This window comes from Myxocyprinus asiaticus, chromosome 12, assembly GCF_019703515.2.
Source record: "Myxocyprinus asiaticus isolate MX2 ecotype Aquarium Trade chromosome 12, UBuf_Myxa_2, whole genome shotgun sequence".
Lineage (NCBI taxonomy): Eukaryota > Metazoa > Chordata > Actinopteri > Cypriniformes > Catostomidae > Myxocyprinus > Myxocyprinus asiaticus.
The window spans coordinates 28,848,421-28,868,775 of NC_059355.1; the positions used below are offsets into that span (position 1 = coordinate 28,848,421).

The 20,355-nt window shown below is 36.3% G+C and overlaps 1 protein-coding gene across 1 annotated transcript; it reads right to left on the reverse strand.

Annotated features, from left to right (window-relative positions):
- Positions 1 to 1,225: 1,225 nt before the first annotated feature.
- On the reverse strand, positions 1,226 to 19,819 carry LOC127449662 (phosphoglucomutase-1-like). The gene is made up of 11 exons (XM_051713213.1): positions 19,488 to 19,819; positions 9,508 to 9,670; positions 8,189 to 8,332; positions 7,959 to 8,084; positions 7,235 to 7,425; positions 6,848 to 7,002; positions 6,104 to 6,219; positions 5,349 to 5,484; positions 4,952 to 5,135; positions 3,836 to 3,970; positions 1,226 to 1,511 (listed from the first exon to the last, which is right to left on the reverse strand). Exons 1-11 carry the CDS (start codon positions 19,731 to 19,733, stop codon positions 1,422 to 1,424), a joined length of 1,686 nt encoding a protein of 561 aa, XP_051569173.1. The 5' UTR covers positions 19,734 to 19,819; the 3' UTR covers positions 1,226 to 1,421.
- Between the last annotated feature and the right edge of the window lie 536 nt (positions 19,820 to 20,355).

Below are 20,355 nucleotides of genomic sequence, written 5' to 3' on the forward strand. Positions count from 1 at the left end.
AGCACAAGTGGGAAACTATTCGAAAGTGGGTGTTTGATGAGTGTGTCCTGACAGGTACTAATAAATGGATTGAGGTCATTACTGACAAATACTGAAGAAATGTTTTGATCATAAGGCTGTGTGTGCGCAATTTTCAAATAGGCGGTTACATTTTTTTATACGTACGTATTTCAAAATAAAGAGGTTTCTGTTCTCAGATATTCACACCTGATTTTCCATGTCCCTTGTTAACTAAACTGAATGCAATTTCAAACGAAATATACTGTGGCTGGGAGTTTATGATGACAACACATCAGTTAATGAAGATAATGCAGAAAAAAAAGATATGCAGTATACTGTATATATACAGTCTAAAGTCTGAGACCACATCTAAATTAAACCTAGAATAAACAAAGTTCTAGGATTAAAAAAAAAGTAAAACAAACAAATGTTAAGGTGTAAAATGAATAGGAGATATTTAAAATCCTGAACTATTTCTAGTTCACCATTCTAATTAGCAATTTTGTGACATTGACCATTTTAACTATACAAGTGGTCAGATTTAGAAAAATGCACAACAGAAGCATTTTCAATATGCAACCATGTATAAATAAACAATATAAATATTATAATTTACTACGTATTTAATGAACCATAGTGAGACAACACCCAAGTCTGTCTTGAATCTCAAGCTCCAAAATGTAAGGTATATTTGTTTTTTAAATCTACTGTTTGTGGTCAATATATTCAAACTAAAGTTTGGCTGCTGCAAATATGCCATCTCCCCAATGCTAGTTTCAGAATGATTCATGTTTACAGAGGAATTTTCAAATATTGGTTTACACATAGTATTATGGTAATTATGAACTTAAATGGCAACTCCTTTTAAAAGCTACTTATGGTAGTAGCTAATTTAAAGAGTTTTTGTATAAATAGGTATAATTTATTTTATGCAGGTTTCCTGTCTTCATTATTCTATATCCACTAATAAAACACTAGAAGAGGTATGTAACAGCTTGCTACCTTAAGCCTCAAATGTAAGAGAAAAATGTGTATATGAGGAAAATATCGCTGTTTAGAATCAACATTTGATAGATCGAGCAGACAGGGCTTGGATGTACTCTACTAAACATTCTTTTAGATGCTTTTCTCCTTACAGGCCGATCACAGTGCAAAAAGAAGACAACATAATAAGCATGCCGGCATCCTTAAGAACAAATCACAAACAAGCCGTTAATTTTATAGTCTTTTATGCCATTTATTTTCTCTCTATTTATACTGAGCATAGATCTTTAATTGTACAAGTGAAACCTTCTAGATGACACATTCAACATATAATGACTGGGATATGAAATTGATGGTTAAAATCTTAAAGTAAAGCATTACTGAATACAGTGATGGCTAGTTTGGGCTGGATCAGGTGAATATGGGCTCTAGAGTAATTATGTGATTACAGTGGGAGCGGTGCGGCCAGTCTTTTCCTGGAGCTGGGAGATCCTCAGGGCAATGTCCACCAGAGGAGCCAGCATGACCTGTTCACAACATTTGAGAAAAACCATTAATAATGTTGAAGAGTACAGAAATTATAAAGTATTAATACCAATAACGAAAACTAAAATAAAAACAATTAACTTAACAATTGGAAATACTGAAACTAACATAACTAACTAAATAAAAGAAACAAACCTACATTAACTTTTATTTTATTAATCTGAAAATGGTAACACTAAAAAAGCCATGAGAAATTTTACACAATTAAACATGTTTAAATTATATCAGTTAACACATTAACTTGGACAGCCCTAAAATACGTAAATTTAAAATTACTCCAAAACTAACTAAAATAAAAATGACATTAATTAAAAAAACACATTTATCAATTTAAAATTTATATACATTTTTGATAGACATAAAAATGCCACAACTGACACAGACAGCACTGAAAAATGTTATGCCACTAAACATATTTAAATTAAATCAACTAATACTTTGGCAGCCCTAAAATAAAAACTATAAACTAAACTAAGACTCGCAGTCATAGAGTGAGCATTAATAAAAACTACTGTAAACTAAATTGAAAACTAATGGGGCCTGGGTAGCTCAGCGAGTATTGACGCTGACCATCACCCCTGGAGTCACGAGTTTGAATCCAGGGTGTGCTGAGTGACTCCAGCCAGGTCTCCTAAGCAACCAAATTGGCCCTGTTGCTAGGGAGAGTAGAGTCACATGGGGTAACATCCACGTGGTCACAATTAGGGGTTCTCGTTCACAATGGGGCGTGTGGTAAGTTGTGCATGGATCGTGGAGAGTAGCATGAGCCTCCACATGCTGTGAGTCTCCATAGCGTCATGCACAGCGAGCCGCGTGATAAGATTTGCGGATTGATGGTCTCAGAAGTGGAGGCAACTGAGACTTGTCCTCCGCCACCCGGACTGAGGTGAGTAACCACGCCACCACGAGGACCTATTAAGTAGTGGGAATTGGGCATTCCAAATTGGGAGAAAAGGGGATAAAAATAAATAAATAAATATATAGAAAACTAATAATAATAAAAAAAAAACTAAACTAAATTGAAAGGGAAAATTTAAAATAAAATATAAATAAAAACTAAATTCAAAACATACAAAAATAATATAAAAAAAAATAAACAAACTTAATTGGAAAAACTGAAATTAAAATATATTTAAATGAGTCCAAAACTAACTAACAATCTAAAAAAAAAAAAAAAAGACAAATTCATTTATATTTTATATAAATGTTTGATACACATGAAAATGCCAGAACTGACACAGACAGCCCTGAAAATGTTAATGATGTTAAACGTATTTCAATTAAATCAATTACTACATTACTTTGGCTGCCCTAAATTACTAAAACTAAAATAAAACTAGCAGTCATAGAGTGAAAAATAATAAAAACTACTGTAAACTAAATTGAAAGGGCAAATTGAAAATAATTTAAATAAAAAATAATTTAAAAACAGCATAACCCTGGTTATAACTTCACTGAAATACCTTGATTTAGCCTTAATAAAAATGCATGATGTTAATGTAGTTTCTTTCCTATTCATCTATTCATGTCTTTTTTTTCTACAAAACCAAAGTAGCAAATACTATAGAAATACAACAGTACCTCAAGCCTCAAGCCTCAAGATGAAAAGAACAGCTGGAACTAAAAAGTAGTCTCATCTTAATTTTAAGCATCTCTGAGGTCAATTCTTTAAGACAGATTGATACGTCTGTGATCTAGGGTGATCAGATACAATTGAGTGAATGGGATCATCGACCATATGTGCTGGAATGAGCACATCATACCTCATTATCACTACCAGAAGTACTAAAACTAGTAACAAGACTTTCATGGTTCAGATCAATGAATTTCCATGACCTTTCCAATAATTTGTGTTTACTGGATTAGGATTTTTAAATATAATTCTGATTCAGACTATCGCTAATGAATAACGCAGGCCGATTTGGATTCAAAAGAACACATTTGCTAACAAAATTGGACCGTCCTTTGCTTGGGCACAGGTTTTACTCTGCACAAGAGCAACATCTAGCCAAATAAATATATTAGAGCAGAGCATTACTAGAACATTTTTTGTTCAATATAGAAATTTCCAGAACTTTTTTAAGGTCTGGAAAACATCATGTTAAACTTTTCTCATTTTTCTAGGATTTCCATGACTGTGTAAACCCTGAACTTTTATTTAAAGTCATATAAGTGTTCTAAAGCATAAGTATTATTGTGACAGTAAAATGTGGAGGGAGGAAAAAAAAAAAAAAAAAAAAAAAAAAGAGGAGGGTTGTATAATGCAAATCATCAACAAAGGGCAAGTCTTGACTGATTATTTTACTTGTGGGTCTTGGTAGATTTTCTGGGGATCCGTCTCATAGCTGTCAATGTAAAGCCTGATGGTTGCCCCAGCACTGCCTGTCCCGCTGAGACGGAAGATGATACGTGAGCAATCAGAGAAGATGATCCTCAAACCCTGAAAAACATGAAGACAGGAAACAGGAATGATGAGCAATATACTGTTTTGAGAAGCAAAACATTCCAAAAAGTTGAGAATGATGTTTAGACTAAAAGTTTCAGAGTAAAACAGTTCTTTAAAAAGATCAATTTATGAGATATTTCAAACACAATAAAGATGATGAGTATTTTACATCATCAAATATAAAACACACTAGCATATTGAGACACAGATATTCATAATTATTTGTATTGAAGAAACTATATGGAGAAAAGTCAAAAATCAACTTATCTATCAGAGGAGAAAAAGCCATTTCCAACTCATTCTAAAAACCCTGAACAAGACTAGCAGCAATGATTGATATGGCATATCAAATGGATTCCTTCAGTACCAGCAGCCATATCACTCTGTAGCTCAAGACTGGTTGCCTACTGAAGCTAAGCAGGGCTGAGCCTAGTCAGTACCTGGATGGGAGACCTCCTGGGGAAACTAAGGTTGCTGCTGGAAGAGGTATTAGGGAGTCCAGCAGGGGGTGCTCACCCTGTGGACTGTGTAGGTCCTAATGCCCCTGTATAGTGCTGGAGACACTATACTGTAAAAAGGCACCATCCTTCAGATGAGATGTTCAACTGAGGTCCTGACTCTCTGTGGTCATTAAAAATCCCATGACACTTCTTGAAAAGAGTAGGGGTGTAAACCTGGTGTCCTGGCCAAATTCCCCCCACTGGTCCTTCTCAATCATGGCATCCTAATAATCCCCAGCCATTAATTGGCTCTATCACTCCACTCTCTCCTCTCCACCAATAGCTGGTGAGTGTACTGGTGCACTGTGGATGCTGCACACTGGTGGTGGTTGAGGAGATTCCCCTGTTCACTGTGTAAAGTGCTTTGAGTGTAGTGTCAGAAAAGTGATATACAAATGTAACATTCATTCAGAAGAGGAAGCATTGCAGGTCTAAATTCTAATGCTTATTATTTTGTCTCCTATTCTTGACTCACCTGTCCTTTTGAAACACTGCCATCCACAGGGTCTGTGTACTCAAAGTTATCAGCCTTCTCCACTTCATATGTTTTTTCCCCAGAGGAGAACTTCTGCCCTACAAAGGCTTTATCAGACATGGTTGTCTGTATGTGTGCAATCATCTTGTTTGCAGCATCAGAGTCCACCTCTTCATAGTCATACCTGAAACAGACGTTAGGGACAAATTCAATAATATAGTTTAGGATGAACTCAACTGTACAATATTGCAAGAGACCATAAGAGCAGGAGTTTTCTACAAGCATACCAGCAGAGGGCAGTCAAGCTACAGAGGTGAACACTTCAACTACCGCCCATCCTCTTTAAACCAGGTGACATATGGCACAGTCCATATGTGTATTAATTTATTTCAATTACCTTGTGAAGAAGTTCCTTCCAAACTTCTGCCAATGGTCTTTCATGATCTCCTCTACGCTCTGTTTACGAGTGGCCAAGATTGAAAGCCAAGCAAGCACTGCCCAAAGGCCATCTTTCTCCCGGATGTGATCAGAACCTACCCAAAAAAAGCACTTTAAGGGAATTAAGTCTTTTTGGATGTACCCTTGTGAAAAACATTAATATGTTAACACTAGAAAACAGTTACTTTCTTAAAATAGTCAGAGCCTAAATCAAAATGCATTTGCCTGATCTGTTTAAATGAAGTTTAAACAGGCAACAATTATACACTCACAAAAATATTTTAGCCTTATTGTTTACATTTTTCGCATTTCAATTACACAACAAAATTCCATGAAATTATACTGAGTAAATTACATTAATAAAACTTACATTTATTGAAGTTTTATTAATTTAATTTTGTTAAAGATTACCCAATCCATTTTGATGAAATGTAGTTATGAAACTGAAATGCGTACATTTTAGAAATAGGCTAAAATAATTGTTTGAGTGTATAATGCGATATACAATATAATTTACTTGATATAATAAACACCTTCCACTCATTTAAACACTTAAATAGAAAGCTTTTCAACCCAAACCCTTTAAACAGCTTAATAGCTTGCATATACAGTATATATATATATATATATATATATATATATATATATATATACACACACACATACAAAAATTATTATTTATTTTTTTTAACCAGCAGTTTCAAAGCAACTCACCAGTACCAAAGCTTTCTTCACCACAGAGGGATAACTTGCCAGCATCCATCAAGTTTCCAAAGAATTTCCAGCCTGTGGGTGCCTCATAAAGCGGCATCTTTAAAGCTTTGGCCACACTGTACAGCAAAAACAAATAATCACACCCCAATATTTGTTTCAGCATCCCAGCCACTAACATTTGTATTTTTATTTTTATTTTTCTCCGCTTTTCATCCCAATTTGGAATGCCCAATTCCCAATGCGCTCCAAGTCCTCGTGGTGCCGTAATGACTCGCCTCAATCTGGGTGGCAGAGGACGAATCTAAATTGCCACCGTGTCTGAGACTGCCAATCCGTGCATCTTATCACTTGGCTTGTTGAGCACATTACTGCGGAGACCTAGCACATGTGGAGGCTACACGCTACTCTCCACGGCATCCACGCACAACTCACCACGCACCCCACCGAGAGCGAGAACCAAATTATGGTGACCACGAGGAGGTTAACCCAACGTTACTCTACCCACCCTAGCAACCGGGTCAACTGGTTGCTTAGGAAGCCTGTCTGGAGTCACTCAGCACGCCCTGGATTCGAACTTGCGACTCCAGGTGTGGTAGTCAGCGTCTTTACTTGCTGAGCTACCCAGGTCCCCAACATTTGTATTTGTTGATTTACCAGGGTAGTGCAACACCTCAAAACAGATTACAAATCATAATTGATCTTACAGCTATATCAAAACATGCAAATGTGCCTAGATGGTCATACTTGTCCAGAGCCCCACTGGTGGGCATACTGCGAGCCAGGCCCTTCACGCCAGTCTTTTGGAAATAAGGGATGCATGTAATGTTGGCACCGATGACTGCCACAGAGTCTGAGGGGTTAACAAAGAACCCATTCTTACCCAGAACCATGTTCCGATCCTGCATTCGAACAAAAAGACATGACATACCTGTATGATGAAGCTGTTTCTGCTTTACCTGAGAGTCATTTACAGTTAGATTGATTTGTTATAGAAACTGAAAAGAATGTAAAAATGTACAATTTTAAGCATTTAGAAAAAAGCTTGGCTAAAATGCGATCCAAAAGAACTACTTCATTAAATCTATATGGAATGCCAATTTTTGACTTTAATTATTGAACTTTAAGACTTACACCATCACCATCGAATGCTGCTCCAAAATCATATCCTCCTTCCTTCATAGTGTTGACCAGGTCAGCAGCATATGTTAAGTTAGGATCAGGATGGTGACCCCCAAAGTCCTCAGAGGGGACACAGTTAACGGCAGAGTGAGCAGGGGAACCCAGCTCCTCACACACAATCTTCTTTACATAGGGACCCACCACTAGTTAATGAAGAGCATAAACAAAAGTTTCAGACAGTAATTTTAACAATCCAGTGACATGACATGACAAGTTCCATCAGCTATAATCATATCTGTCATTATAACAGAATTAGGGAAAATACAGAGCTACTTTTTTTTAGATGAAATACTGTAGAACATTTAAATGGCTTATCTTTATAAAAACGCTGTGGACTATGTGAAAATTTGACTTTTGGACAATGTCAGTGGAAACATTACAAACTCAGTCCCCAAGTTTGGAACAACTGGGAGCTGGCCCTAATCAAACAATTTTTTTATTTGTGAGGCCTGCGGAAACATAGATGCATAGATGTACGTTGAAATGCCTCTTGTTTCAGAAGATCTCCCAGTCCATATTAAGGCCTATTCAAACGCCAAGTGTCTACACTGAACAGTTTAAAATATTTGCAACATATATTTAGGACATTGCAGTAAGCCAATAACAAGCAACGATTTTAATGGATTTGTAATGGCAAACATATCCTTGTGCTTATTCAAGGAATTGCAATCCTCACCTCCGTGCATTGCATCTAGTCGTACGTTAATCTTATTGGGTCCTGAGAGTAATTCTTTCAGAGCCGCAAAATCAAAGATATCACTTAACATCTCTGCATATGATTCCACTGAGTCCACAATTTCCACTGCAAAAGATACAACACTGTTAACAACAAAGTGGACAGTATATTCAAATCGAAACAGTAGTGTATATACAGAATATGGCAAATGATCATCTATAATATGGTACCGGTAAAGGGCTTGAACGTGTCAACCTCAAACGTTTGTTTTCCAATGGTGGAGAGGTCCACCTTGAGTTCAGGGCAGATGTGGTACTCCTGGAGGCTCTTGCTGATCTGAAAGATTTTGTCTGTGATGCCCTCTGGTGCAGGACCTGGGAGAGACACAAAAGATAAATTGAATTTATAGCCGAGTGTGGCTTTGCCACGACATCAAAAGGGAAGTAGGATGACCACAAAGGCACCAGCCATGCATTTTAGTTCCGTTTCAAATTATTTAACATATAACTCAATTTATAGCAATGTGTAACTCAATTTATAGCAACAAGGAATAGTTCAGCCAAAAATGAATATTTTCTCATGATTTTCTCACCCTCATGCCATCCCAGATGTATATGAATTTCTTTCTTCTGCAGAACACAAACAAAAAGGTTTTTAGAAACATATCTCAGCTCAAGCAACACAAGTGAATGGTGACCACAACTTTGATGCTCCAAAAAGCACATAAAGACAGCATAAAAGTAATCCATGCAACTACAGTGGTTTAATCCATGTCTTCTGAAGCAATCCAATCTGTTTTGGGTGAGAACAGACCAAAATTTCACTCCTTTTTCACTGTACTTATCTTGCTATTGCAGTCTCTACATAGTAAAAAATGAATTACATTTTGGTCTGTTCTCACTGAAAATGGATGGGATTGCTTCAGTTGGATTAAACTAGTGAGTTGTATGGATTACTTTTATGATGCCTTTAGGTGCTTTTTGGAGCTTCAAAGTTTTGGTCACCATTCATTTGCATTGTATGGATCTACATAGCTGAAATACTATTCTAAAAATATTTGTTTCTGTTCTGCAGAAGAAAAAAAAAATTATATATATATATATATACACACACATACACACACACACACACACACACACACACACACACCTGGGATGGCATGAGGGGGGAGTACATAATGAGAGAATTTCCATTTTTGGGTGAACTATTCTTTTAAATGGATAGTTCTCCCTAAAATTAAAATACTGTCATCATTTACTCACCCTCATGTTATTCCAAAACCATATGACTTTCTACCATGAAACAAAAAGGAGACCATTCATCTTACTTTGCATCTTTTTTCCGTACAATAAAAATCAATGGTGACTGAGCTTGTCTGTCCCCAAGATTCTGCCTTACATCTCCTTTTGCGTTTCACAGAGGAAAGTGAAGCAGGTTTAGAACGACGTGAAGGTGAGTAAATGACAAATTTAGCATTTTTGGACGAACTATCCCCATAATAGTTCACCGTTTAAACATGTTATTCACATGTACTGTATGAATTTCTAACCTCCACTAGATATGTTGAACTTGATGCCAAAGTCTCCATTGGGGCCACCAGGGTTATGACTGGCTGTCAGGATGATCCCCCCGATAGCTTTGATTTTACGGATCACACAAGACACAGCAGGTGTTGACATAATCCCATTCTGTCCAATGACCAGCCGGCCAATCTGCGAGATTATTGACGAGAGAGGTCACCGTTCAACTCACAGCTGAAGCTAGATCATGATCAGCAAACCAATGAGACAAGAGCTCTGACTAGTTTATCTTGTTCATGCCATACAATTCAATGTTTACATAACCTCAACCCTATTGATGGGTCCTTGTTGACTTAAAGGAGTAGTTCACCCAAAAACGAAAATTCTCTCATCATTTACCCTCATGCTATCCCAGGTGTGTATGACTTTTTCATCTGCTCAACTCAAATGAAGATTTTTAGAAGAATTTCTCAGCTCTTTTGGGCCATACAATGCAAGTTAATGGGTGCCAAATCTTTGAAGCTCAAAAAAAAAAAACAAAAAAAAAAAAAAATCACATAAATTAGCACAGAAGTAATCCATACAACTCCAGTGGTTAAATCAATGTCTTCAGAAGCGATATGATAGGTGTGGGTGAGAAACAGATCAATTTCACATTCTTCTTCTTGTGTTTTTGGTGATTCACACTCTTCATGCATACTGCCCCCTACTGGGAAGGGAGAAGAATTTCTAGCAAAAAAATGACTTAAATATTGATCTGTTCCTCAGCGACACCTATCATATCCCTTCTGAAGACATGGATTTAACTACTGGAGTCATATGGATTACTTTTATGATGCCTTTGTGCTTTTTGGAGCATCATAATTTTGACACCTATTCACTTGGACCAAAAGAGCTGAAGTATTCTTCAAAAAAAAAAAAATCATAATTTGTGTTCTGCAGAAGAAAGAAAATCATACACATCTGGGATGGCAAGAGGGTGAGAAAATGATATATTTATTTTTTTTAAGAGAATTTTGGAATTGGGGTGAACTATCCCTTTAAGGCTATATCATACACAATTCACATACTGTACATATAGTGATGTGAAAAAGTATAGAAAATCCTGATTTCTTCTATTTTTTTTCCCTCATGCTAAATTGTTTTAGATCTTCAAATGAGATATATCATAAAACAAAGGCAACCTGAGTAAACACAAAATACATTTTTCAAATATATATTTTATTGAAGCAAAAAGAGTTATCCAACCCCTATATCACCCATGTGAAAAACTAACTGCCCCCTTAAACTTAATAGCTGGTTGTGCCACCTTTAACAGCAACAACAGCAACCAAACGCTTCTTTTAACTGGAGATCAGTCATTCACAATGCTGTGGTGGAATTTTGGCCCACTCTTCTTTGCAGAACTGCTTTAGTTCAGCCACATTGGAGGGTTTGAGCATGAACTGCCAGATCCTGCCACAGCATCTCAATTGGGTTCAAGTCAGGACTTTGACTAAGCCACTCCAAAACTTTAATTTAGCTTCTTTTGAGCCATTCAGAGGTGGACTTACTCCTATGCTTTGGATCATTGTCTTGCTGCATAATCCAGATGCGTTTGAGCTTCAACTCACAGACTGATGACCTGACGTTCTCCTTTAGGATTTTCTGGTAGAAAGCAGAATTCATGTTTCCCTCAGTTATTACAAGTCACCCTGGCCCTGAAGCAGCAAGGCATCCCCACACCATCACACTACCACCACCATACTTGACCGTAGGTATGATGCTCTTTTTGTGGAATTCTAAATTTGATTTATGCTAGATGTAACGGGACCCGTCTTCCAAACAGTTCCACTTTCGACTCATCAGTCCACAGAACACTCTCCCAAAAGGTTTGAGGATAATCAAGGTGCGTTTTGGCAAACTTCAGATGAGCCTTAATGTCCTTCTGGGTTAGCAGTGGTTTTTGCCTCGCCGCTCTTCCATAGATGGGATTTTTGGCCAATGTCTTTCTGACAGTGGAGTCACGAACAGTGACCTTTATTGATGCGAGAGAGGCCTGCAGTTCCTTGGCTTTTTTGTGACTTCCTGGATGAGTCATTGCTGTGCTCTTGGAGGAATTTTAGAAGGTCGGCCACTTCTGGGAAGGTTCACTACTGTGCCAAGTTTTCTCCATTTGGAGATAATGGCTCTCACTGTGTTCTTTGGAGAACCAGAGCCTTTGAAATAGCTTTGTAACACTTCCCAGACTGATGTATTTCAATCACCTTTTTCCTAATCATTTCTGGAATTTCTTTCAACCTTGGCATAGTGTGCTACTGGGTGAGACCTTTAAGCCAACTTCATGTTGCAGAAAAAGTTCTATTTAGGTGTTGATTTGATTGAACAGGGCTGGCAGTAATCAGGCCTGGCTGTGTCTAGTCCAGCTGAACCCCATTATGAATGCAGTTTCACAGATTTGGGGATTTAGTAACGAGTCCCAGTTGGTCTTGGATACATTTTTTGCTTCAATAAATAACATTATCATTTAAAAAATGTATTTTGTGTTTACTCAGATTGCTTTTGTTTTATGTTAGATTCTGAATCTTTGAAACAATTTAGTATGAGGTATACACAAAAACAGAAGAAATCAGGATGGGGGCAAATACTTTTTTCATAGCACTGTAAACGATACACCAAGAACCATTACACAACACTTGTGCAATGGAATCAATAGGACATAGCTACAAAATCTAAAGAATATTGTAATTTTTTATACATAAGAGATGAAGAATGCAAGTTCAATATTTCAGAAAGAGACATAAATATAATGTTCAGTAATGCAGATTTTACTCAATAGAGCAGTGTGGAACGTGACCACAGGCACGCCGCCTCCACATCACGGTCGCTGCTGCAAGACTCCCAATGTCAAAGCAACCCTCACATTCTGACAAAACACTGTTGCAAATTTTCACTACTGCATTAAAAGCTTTATGATCTCTGCAACATGATGCGAGGGGATTTTATCATGACGTCCCCCCGTAGCGACTCTTGCTTTTGGCAGTGCGTGAAATGTCAAAGGTGTCTCAAAACAATCTCAGCAAGAAAGACTGAGTTCATACATATGCCAATATGAACAAGAAACTTGTTTATTACCATGAGAGAAACAAGGAACGTGTTGGGAAGATGGAATATTATTAAGTATGCAATGACGATGGTCCGTAAATGTGATCTAACTGTTTATTGCATGGTCAAAGCATTAGCTATAGTAAGTTAACCATATTTTATAAAACCATGTACTGCATGGCTGCACAAATGTTCACTTTAAGTGTATTTTGCAATGAACTTGAATGTGTCATGGCTAGACAGAGCCACCCTTTCCCATACAACGTAATTACTTCTGCACTAAAACTAGCAAAATAACCTAGTTTCTATCCACTTTTAGCACTGTTTTGTTATCAACAGAAAAATGTGTAAAACATTTTTTTTTTTTAAATTTGCCGTCTTCTGCCTATTTCCATTCAAATGGCCTTTTATCAATAAAAATGGTGTGCGTGATGACGTCATGCTTCAAAAACACTTTGTCGAACAAGTTTTGGTTTATCGCAAAAGAAATCTGCCCTTAAGCCATTTCCATACACAAGTGTGTGTATATCACTAATTGTCCCTAGCCCCCCCCAGTTGCCCTTCTGATAGGACTGTAATATTGGTCCTAATGTTGCGCCTATCGCAGGTTGCCACCGGTTCCAACCCGAAAGCGAATCGTCATGGCCCTGTTCAAGATGGCAACCTGCACCAAGTAGTGGGGGAAACTTTCGGTCTTAGTATAAGGACCATCCATCGATGTGTATATGCTGTGTGCACAGCTATTAAAGAAAAAATTATGCTGTGTAGTATCAGGGTTTACATATATGATCCATTCCTGATTTTCAATAGGCTAATCTGAACAATCATCTAAAGCATTGCTATCACAACTGCATTATGTCCCACATATTTGTTCCGCAACTTTTAACGACCAACTGAACTTGATTGTCATCTAAAATTAATTTTAGCGTCATAATGCAATTTACATTTTCTGAAGAAGCTCAGCAAATGCGATCCGAGGTAGAAGGTTAGATTTAATTAAAATATTTAAAAGTTTTAAAATGTTCAAAAGATAGTTTTCTGAAAGTGAACTCAGCATTGGACAAATAGTTTTATCTAGTCTTGAAAAAGTGTAGAACATTCTGAGAATGTCATTTAGCTGACTTTTTTCATCTACAGAACAGGGTAATACTAATTTAAGTAAAGAAAAGGCAAGTATATAGGCCTAACAATATAATTTTTTCGTTTGGTAACTTTTTTTAATTGAATGCTTTATTCGTCTGGTAATTTTATACAGGGAATTTTGCCGACATTTTTTCAAAAATAAGCTAAACATTTATTTTATAGAATTGGGCTATATGTTATTGTTCCAAAAAAAGCACACTGAAGTTTTCTCTTACGATTGTGTATTTATTTTTTAATTTAAAACATCTTTCAGCACAGAAATTATATGTTTTTTGTATTATGGTCTAATTCCATGACTGCTGTCTATTATTTTTGAATGGTGTGGAAAAGCAACTTTAATAAATAATTGGATGGTTCTGCGATTAAATTAAATCGCAAAGTGGCCATTCATTTGTTCTCCGTGCACTTGTCGATGACGGGTGCATGATACCAGATCTTTGTGTTGGCACTCCTGGAAGTATGGAGATGGAATTGTTTCATATTAACATACAAATGGAAAGAGATTCACAATTAGAAAGTTGGTTCACAAATAAATTTAATGAGATTCACAAATAAATGTAAAGAGTTTCACAAAAATGAAATGAATTCACAAATAAAAAGAATGAGATTTACAAATAGATGTTAGGAGTTTCACAAAAATAAAGTGAATTCACAAATAAATAACATGAGAATTGCAAATAAAAAAATTATTTACAAATATATTTTTTAACTCAAACACAACTCTGTCCAGCATTCATTTGTGAATCGCACGCATTTATTTGGGGAACGCTTCCTGTGCATTTGTGGATCGCTACACGCATTTGTAAATTTTGAAACAAATCTAGTGTCAAGATGTGCACACAAATCTACAAATAGGTGGACTCCACCCATCGTCTACTTCGTAGCACGTTCTATCTTCAACCAATCACGCTTTGTTTTACTATCAGGGCGGGACCAGAGTCACAGCTCTCATGAGCATGGAATCAAGCACATACAGATAAGCTCCAAGGCCGCAAACTTTTAAAGAAACGAACTTCATCAGAGGAATACTGTGACTTAAGGTTCGTATAATTTTCTCTTAGTTATAAACCTGTGTAGTCTTGTTAAATGTTGACAGCTGAAAATTGCCCATTTGTAGTGTTCTGATCATTAGCTTTATAGCTAACCTGGCTGACTGTATGAGTCTGCCATTTTAATTTTAACCAAGTTTCTTGACTGAAATGTGTCGTCAAAACCTTTACTCTTAACGTTACATGGCAGATCCAAACAGACACACTACTAGACACTACAAAAGATCAGTAGTACAGATAGTGCCTTTAGAAAACATGAATCATATTAGATGATCTTAGGAGCACAAACCATAAATTAATACCCTATATTACAGTGTACAAGATATGCTATGGCATTAATTTGGTTTCACATTATGTTAATGTATTTTTAAAAAATCATTAAAGTAATCTTTCAAAGGATTTATATTTTTAGCACTTAGTGTTATGGCAGACCAGTCCAATGTTACTCACAAGAAATAATTATGTTAACCCTGTAAAACAATGCATGTTTCACTTATTTACTCAGGAAGTATATGGGCTGTGAGATACAGGAGGACAATAATAATAATAAAAGTGTTGCGAGGATACTGGAGAACTGGTGCTCTCTACTCCACATCACAAAAAAAATGGAAACAGTTGTGGGACTTTTGTGCTACTGGTGATAAGACATCACAAAGCTCCACTTCCCAATCTTGTTTGTGTAACATGTTCTTTTCTATACAGTAATGGACTTGTTTATAACACGTAACTGTTATTTTTTCTAGAGCCTGACCGATATGGGATTTTTCAGACCGATTTTAGAGAGAGAAAATTCACAGATTACCGATATTGTGGCCGATATAGCTAATTTTTGATCTGGAATGAAAACAGACCTTTTCTATGTGGATTGTGCACCGATTTTGCACCGATATGACTATGCAAAGGTACTCAGAAGGCTGCTTTCTTAAACAAATATTTTTATCAAAGAATATTTTATATTATTATACATTGTCAACAAATTCTAGAAATGAACACTGAGAAAATAAAGAATAATTAAAAATACAATAAATAGCTTAATAAATATCAGTACCGTATGTTTAGTATAAGTCAACTGCTGACCATTTAAATAAAGAATAAATAAAATAGAAATCAGTACTGTATGTTTAGTATCAGTCAATTGCTGACCATTTAAATAAAGAATAAATACAAATAAAATAAATAACTAAATAAACATCAGGGGCCGGTTGCAAGACCTATACGTACGTTACAACTTAGCCTAGTTGTGGCATAAATGGGCACAGTCAAAATTAATGCAGTACTAAATATTTGAGCGTTGCACCATTACATTTATGTAGGACGTAACCCTACGTTTGTACTAAATATTTGACATCAGACTCAACGACATCAATGAGCTCATGTTTTGGTTGACAGGCTTCAGTTCTTTCAACATATATGATGTTGCATAACACGTGTTTAAAATTACGAGAGAGAAAAAAAAGAAAAAAAATTACATTTAATCGGCTCTTCAGTATGAAACCAATCTAACAGTGCAGTTTTTAGGGTGCATCACCCGGTGTCAAGTTTCAACACATTCAAAATATATATAGGATATTAAAATGAATGTCTATTTTTCCAGCCTGCTGTATTAGTATTTATTTATCACCCCTTATTTATTTTAGAAACAGTTCCTATATATTTTTATTTACACAGAGCAAATATACTATTTATTTAGTCTACTTTTATTACGTGTCCTATTTTAACATCTGGAAAACCAGACTTTTAAATATTACATTTTATAAATGCAATGACTGGAATTGTTCGGCTGAAGGGGGTACCAAACTGTGAATCCTGAACAAAACAGTTTGGTGAATACATGTTTGCACATTAGCTTCCACTCAGCTGACAAGCAATGAAAGTAGCTGCGTGGTTAGCTAGTTAGCTATATGCTCATTGTTACGGAGAGTAAAAGATGGACCAGCATTTCATCTCACCAACTAGGGAACAGCGTAGCATGAAATCAATACTCAACAGACACAATCCACCACTGTACCGTTGTCTGTTGAGCTGCAAAAAGATGCTCTGATGTTTACTTTTCAATCTGCAACGTTACTGACTGCACTGACAACTATAGGTGGCTAACACAGCAAACAGATATGATAAATGGGAGTGACATGGTTGTCAGGGACAGGGTTAACGTTATATAAAATGATGGGGTCATTGTTTATTGACTTTCCAGTATGTATTTCACAAACTAGTTAGTTAGCAATTTATCGAAGCACCTGAAAATGAATTTACCGCTGAACTCTGCACTGCTGAACTCCGCCCTGTCTGCAGAGCCACCATCAGTTCAGAGTCAGCTCTGTAAACAATGAGTCGGAGTGCACGCTGTTGGACAAACTACATTCTAAAGCATTGTTTTCTGCATTATATGTTCTGAAAAAAAGTTTTCATATCTGTGCATATCGGTAAACATATACACCGATACCGAAATTTCGGTAGGGCACAAATTTTTTCCTAATCATTTGTGCAGAATGCTCTTACCCTGATTAGGAATATCCATCCCAGACAACTGATACAACACCATGACATGGCAATGAGGATGTTCATGTACAACAAAATCGAGCAAAATGCAAGCACTCCAGTTGTAATATTCAATTCCAGTGTTTGTGTATGTAAATACATGTATTGTCTTTTGTAGTTACATGCATGACAACCTGTAATTTGGAACTACAAAATCATACATTTTAGCCAGACTTGCTTTAAAGTGTTAAAAAAACAGACACTCTTTAAACCCTATTTACCTCAAAATGCCTTGATAGAACTCAATAAAAGATTTGTCAACTAAACGACAAAACATTTTTTGTCAAATAAGATGAGTCATGATTTATGTTGTTCCAAACCCAAACGACTGACTTTCTTCTGTGGGAGGAACTCAAAAGGAGATGGCAGGAATAATGATAGGGACTGACAGCCTCGTTTTCATTTCAGCCTCATTAGCAGCATTTACATTTTACAATGTATGTTCCACAGAAGAAACTAAATAGTACAGGTTTTAAAAAAAACATGGTGGTGAGTAAATAACAGAATTTTCATTTTTAAGTAAGTCAACCCAAAGACAATGTTACGGTTTATTTAAATGTTGTACTGCACTTTAATTTCAAGACATGACATTGTAACTTAAAAGAAATCTGACATAACAGAAAAATAAAGAATCTCATATTACACATTTTAAAAGGTATCCTGTATTGGAGCTGCAACCACTGAGTTTGGGAGCAGGTGAGTCAAGTGCTCAAAGTTGATGGGCAGTACACAGGGGAAACACCTGAAAAAGATGGCAATAACTAAAGAGTAAATTATCACTGTCAGAACATGATGCTGTACTTTATGAAGGGACCCCGTAACAGTACCTCCTAAAACATTCACACAAAAGTACTCAAATGCAAAATTCTAATAAATATTACCTTACAACTGCTTTTATTAAATACATTAGCATAATGCGAAACCAAATTATTGGCTTAGCAGATTTTATACACTGTAATATAGGGTATTCATTTATAGTTTGTGCTCCTAAGATCATCTAATATGATGTTTTCTAAAGACACTATCTGTACTACTGATCTTTTGTAGTGTCTAGTAGTGTGTCTGTTTGGATCTGCCATGTAATATTAAGAGAAAAGGTTTTGATGACACAGTTCAGTCAAGAAACTAGGTTAAAATTAAAATAGCAGACTCATAGTCAGCCAGGCATAAAGCTAATGATCAGAACACTCTACAAATGGGCAATTTTCAGCTGGTGACATTTAACAAGACACTTCACATGTTTATAACAGAGAGAAAATTATACGGACCTTAAATCACAGTATTCCTCTGATGACGTCCGTTTCTTTAAAAGCTTGCGCCCTTGGAGCTTATCTGTATGTGCTTAATTCCATGCTCATGAGAGCACTGTGACTCTGATAGTAAAACGAAGCATGAATGGTTGAGGATAGAACGTGCTATGAAGTAGATGATGGGTGGAGTCCACCTATTTGTAGATTTGTGTGCACATCTTGACACTAGATTTGTTTAAAAATTGACAAATGCGTGTAGCGGTCCGCAAATGAGCGCTGGACAGAGTTGTGTTTGTGAGTTAAAAAATACACTTGTAATTTTTTTTTTTTATTTGTTAATTCATTTCATTTTTGTGAAACTCCTTACATTTATTTGTGGATCTCATTCAATATATTTGTGAACCACATTTTTATTTGTGAATTTCTTTCCATTTGTATGTTAATATGAAACAATTCTATCTCCATATGGATGTGTCATGACGCAGATGTGTTCGCAGCATCGGATCTGTGCAGGTATGCCGTTAAAACCAATCCAAAACAGTTCGAGTAATGCTTCACGTACAATAAATTGGCTTCCAAGGCTGTATACCTTGTCGTCATGATTAACACAGGCTAATGATTGGGATAAATATTCATTTTTGAGTTAATGCCAATTTTATCGACAAAAAGTGTTTCCAAACCAGTTTTTCCGACATTTGAAATATCGACATAGAGTTTATGCGCTGGAGTTAAACGGAAAAATATTATGTCGACACTTGTGAATTTCAGTGATAATTTGCTTGGATGGATTGTTTCCATCACCTATATTGGTAAAAATCATTATTATTATTTTTTTCTGCACTACACCTTTTGTTGCAAAAAAATTTTTTTTTTAAAAATAAATAAAAAAACCTTGGATAGAAACGTAGTTACTGTCAAGTTACACAAAATTCGGTCAACACTAACCCCATTAGCTGCAGCAATCTGGATGATCAGCTGAATGGCATCTTTCATGAAGAAGCGTCCATCTCCTCCCACAACCAGGGTACACTTTTGCCTCTGAGCAGAGTAAATGGTGGAAATAATACTCTGGATAAAGTTCTCCGTATAATGCTGATTCTGCTGGAATACGGTCACCCTCTTTCTTAAACCGCTGGTTCCGGGCTTTTGATCACTGTACGGTTTGGTCTTGATAACCATAATTTTCACCATGTTGCAGCAGTAGTGCGTATCCGTCACTATCCGGGTGTCTAGCGGGATGTGTGGTCACCACGTACCTTCTCTGCTCACACACATTCACCTTTCGCCGCTCAGACAGACACGCCCACATTTAAAGGAACAGTAGCCTTTTGCAATGTCATTGCTCTACAATTAAAGGAACAGTTCACCCAAAACTGAAAATTCTCTCATCATTAACTGACCCTCATGCCATCCCAGATGTAAATCACTTTCTTCTGCAGAACACAAAGATTTTTAGAAGAATATATCAGCTCTGTTTGTCCTCCTCACAATGCAAGTGAATGGTGATCAAACCTTTGCAGCTCCAAACTCACAAAGGAAACATAAAAATAATCCATATGTCTCCAGTGATTAAATCCATATTTTCTGAAGCGATATGATAGGTGTGGGTGAGAAACAATATCCTATTCAAGTCCTTTTTTACTCTAAATCTCCACTTTCACTTTCAGATGTGAAAGTGAAGCTAAACAGGCACCACCTGAAACTTTCAGATTTGAAATTGGAGATTTCATAAATTTGTATCTGTTTCTCACCCACACCGCTCATATTGCTTCTGAATATATGGATTTAACCACTGGAGTCTTATGGATTACTT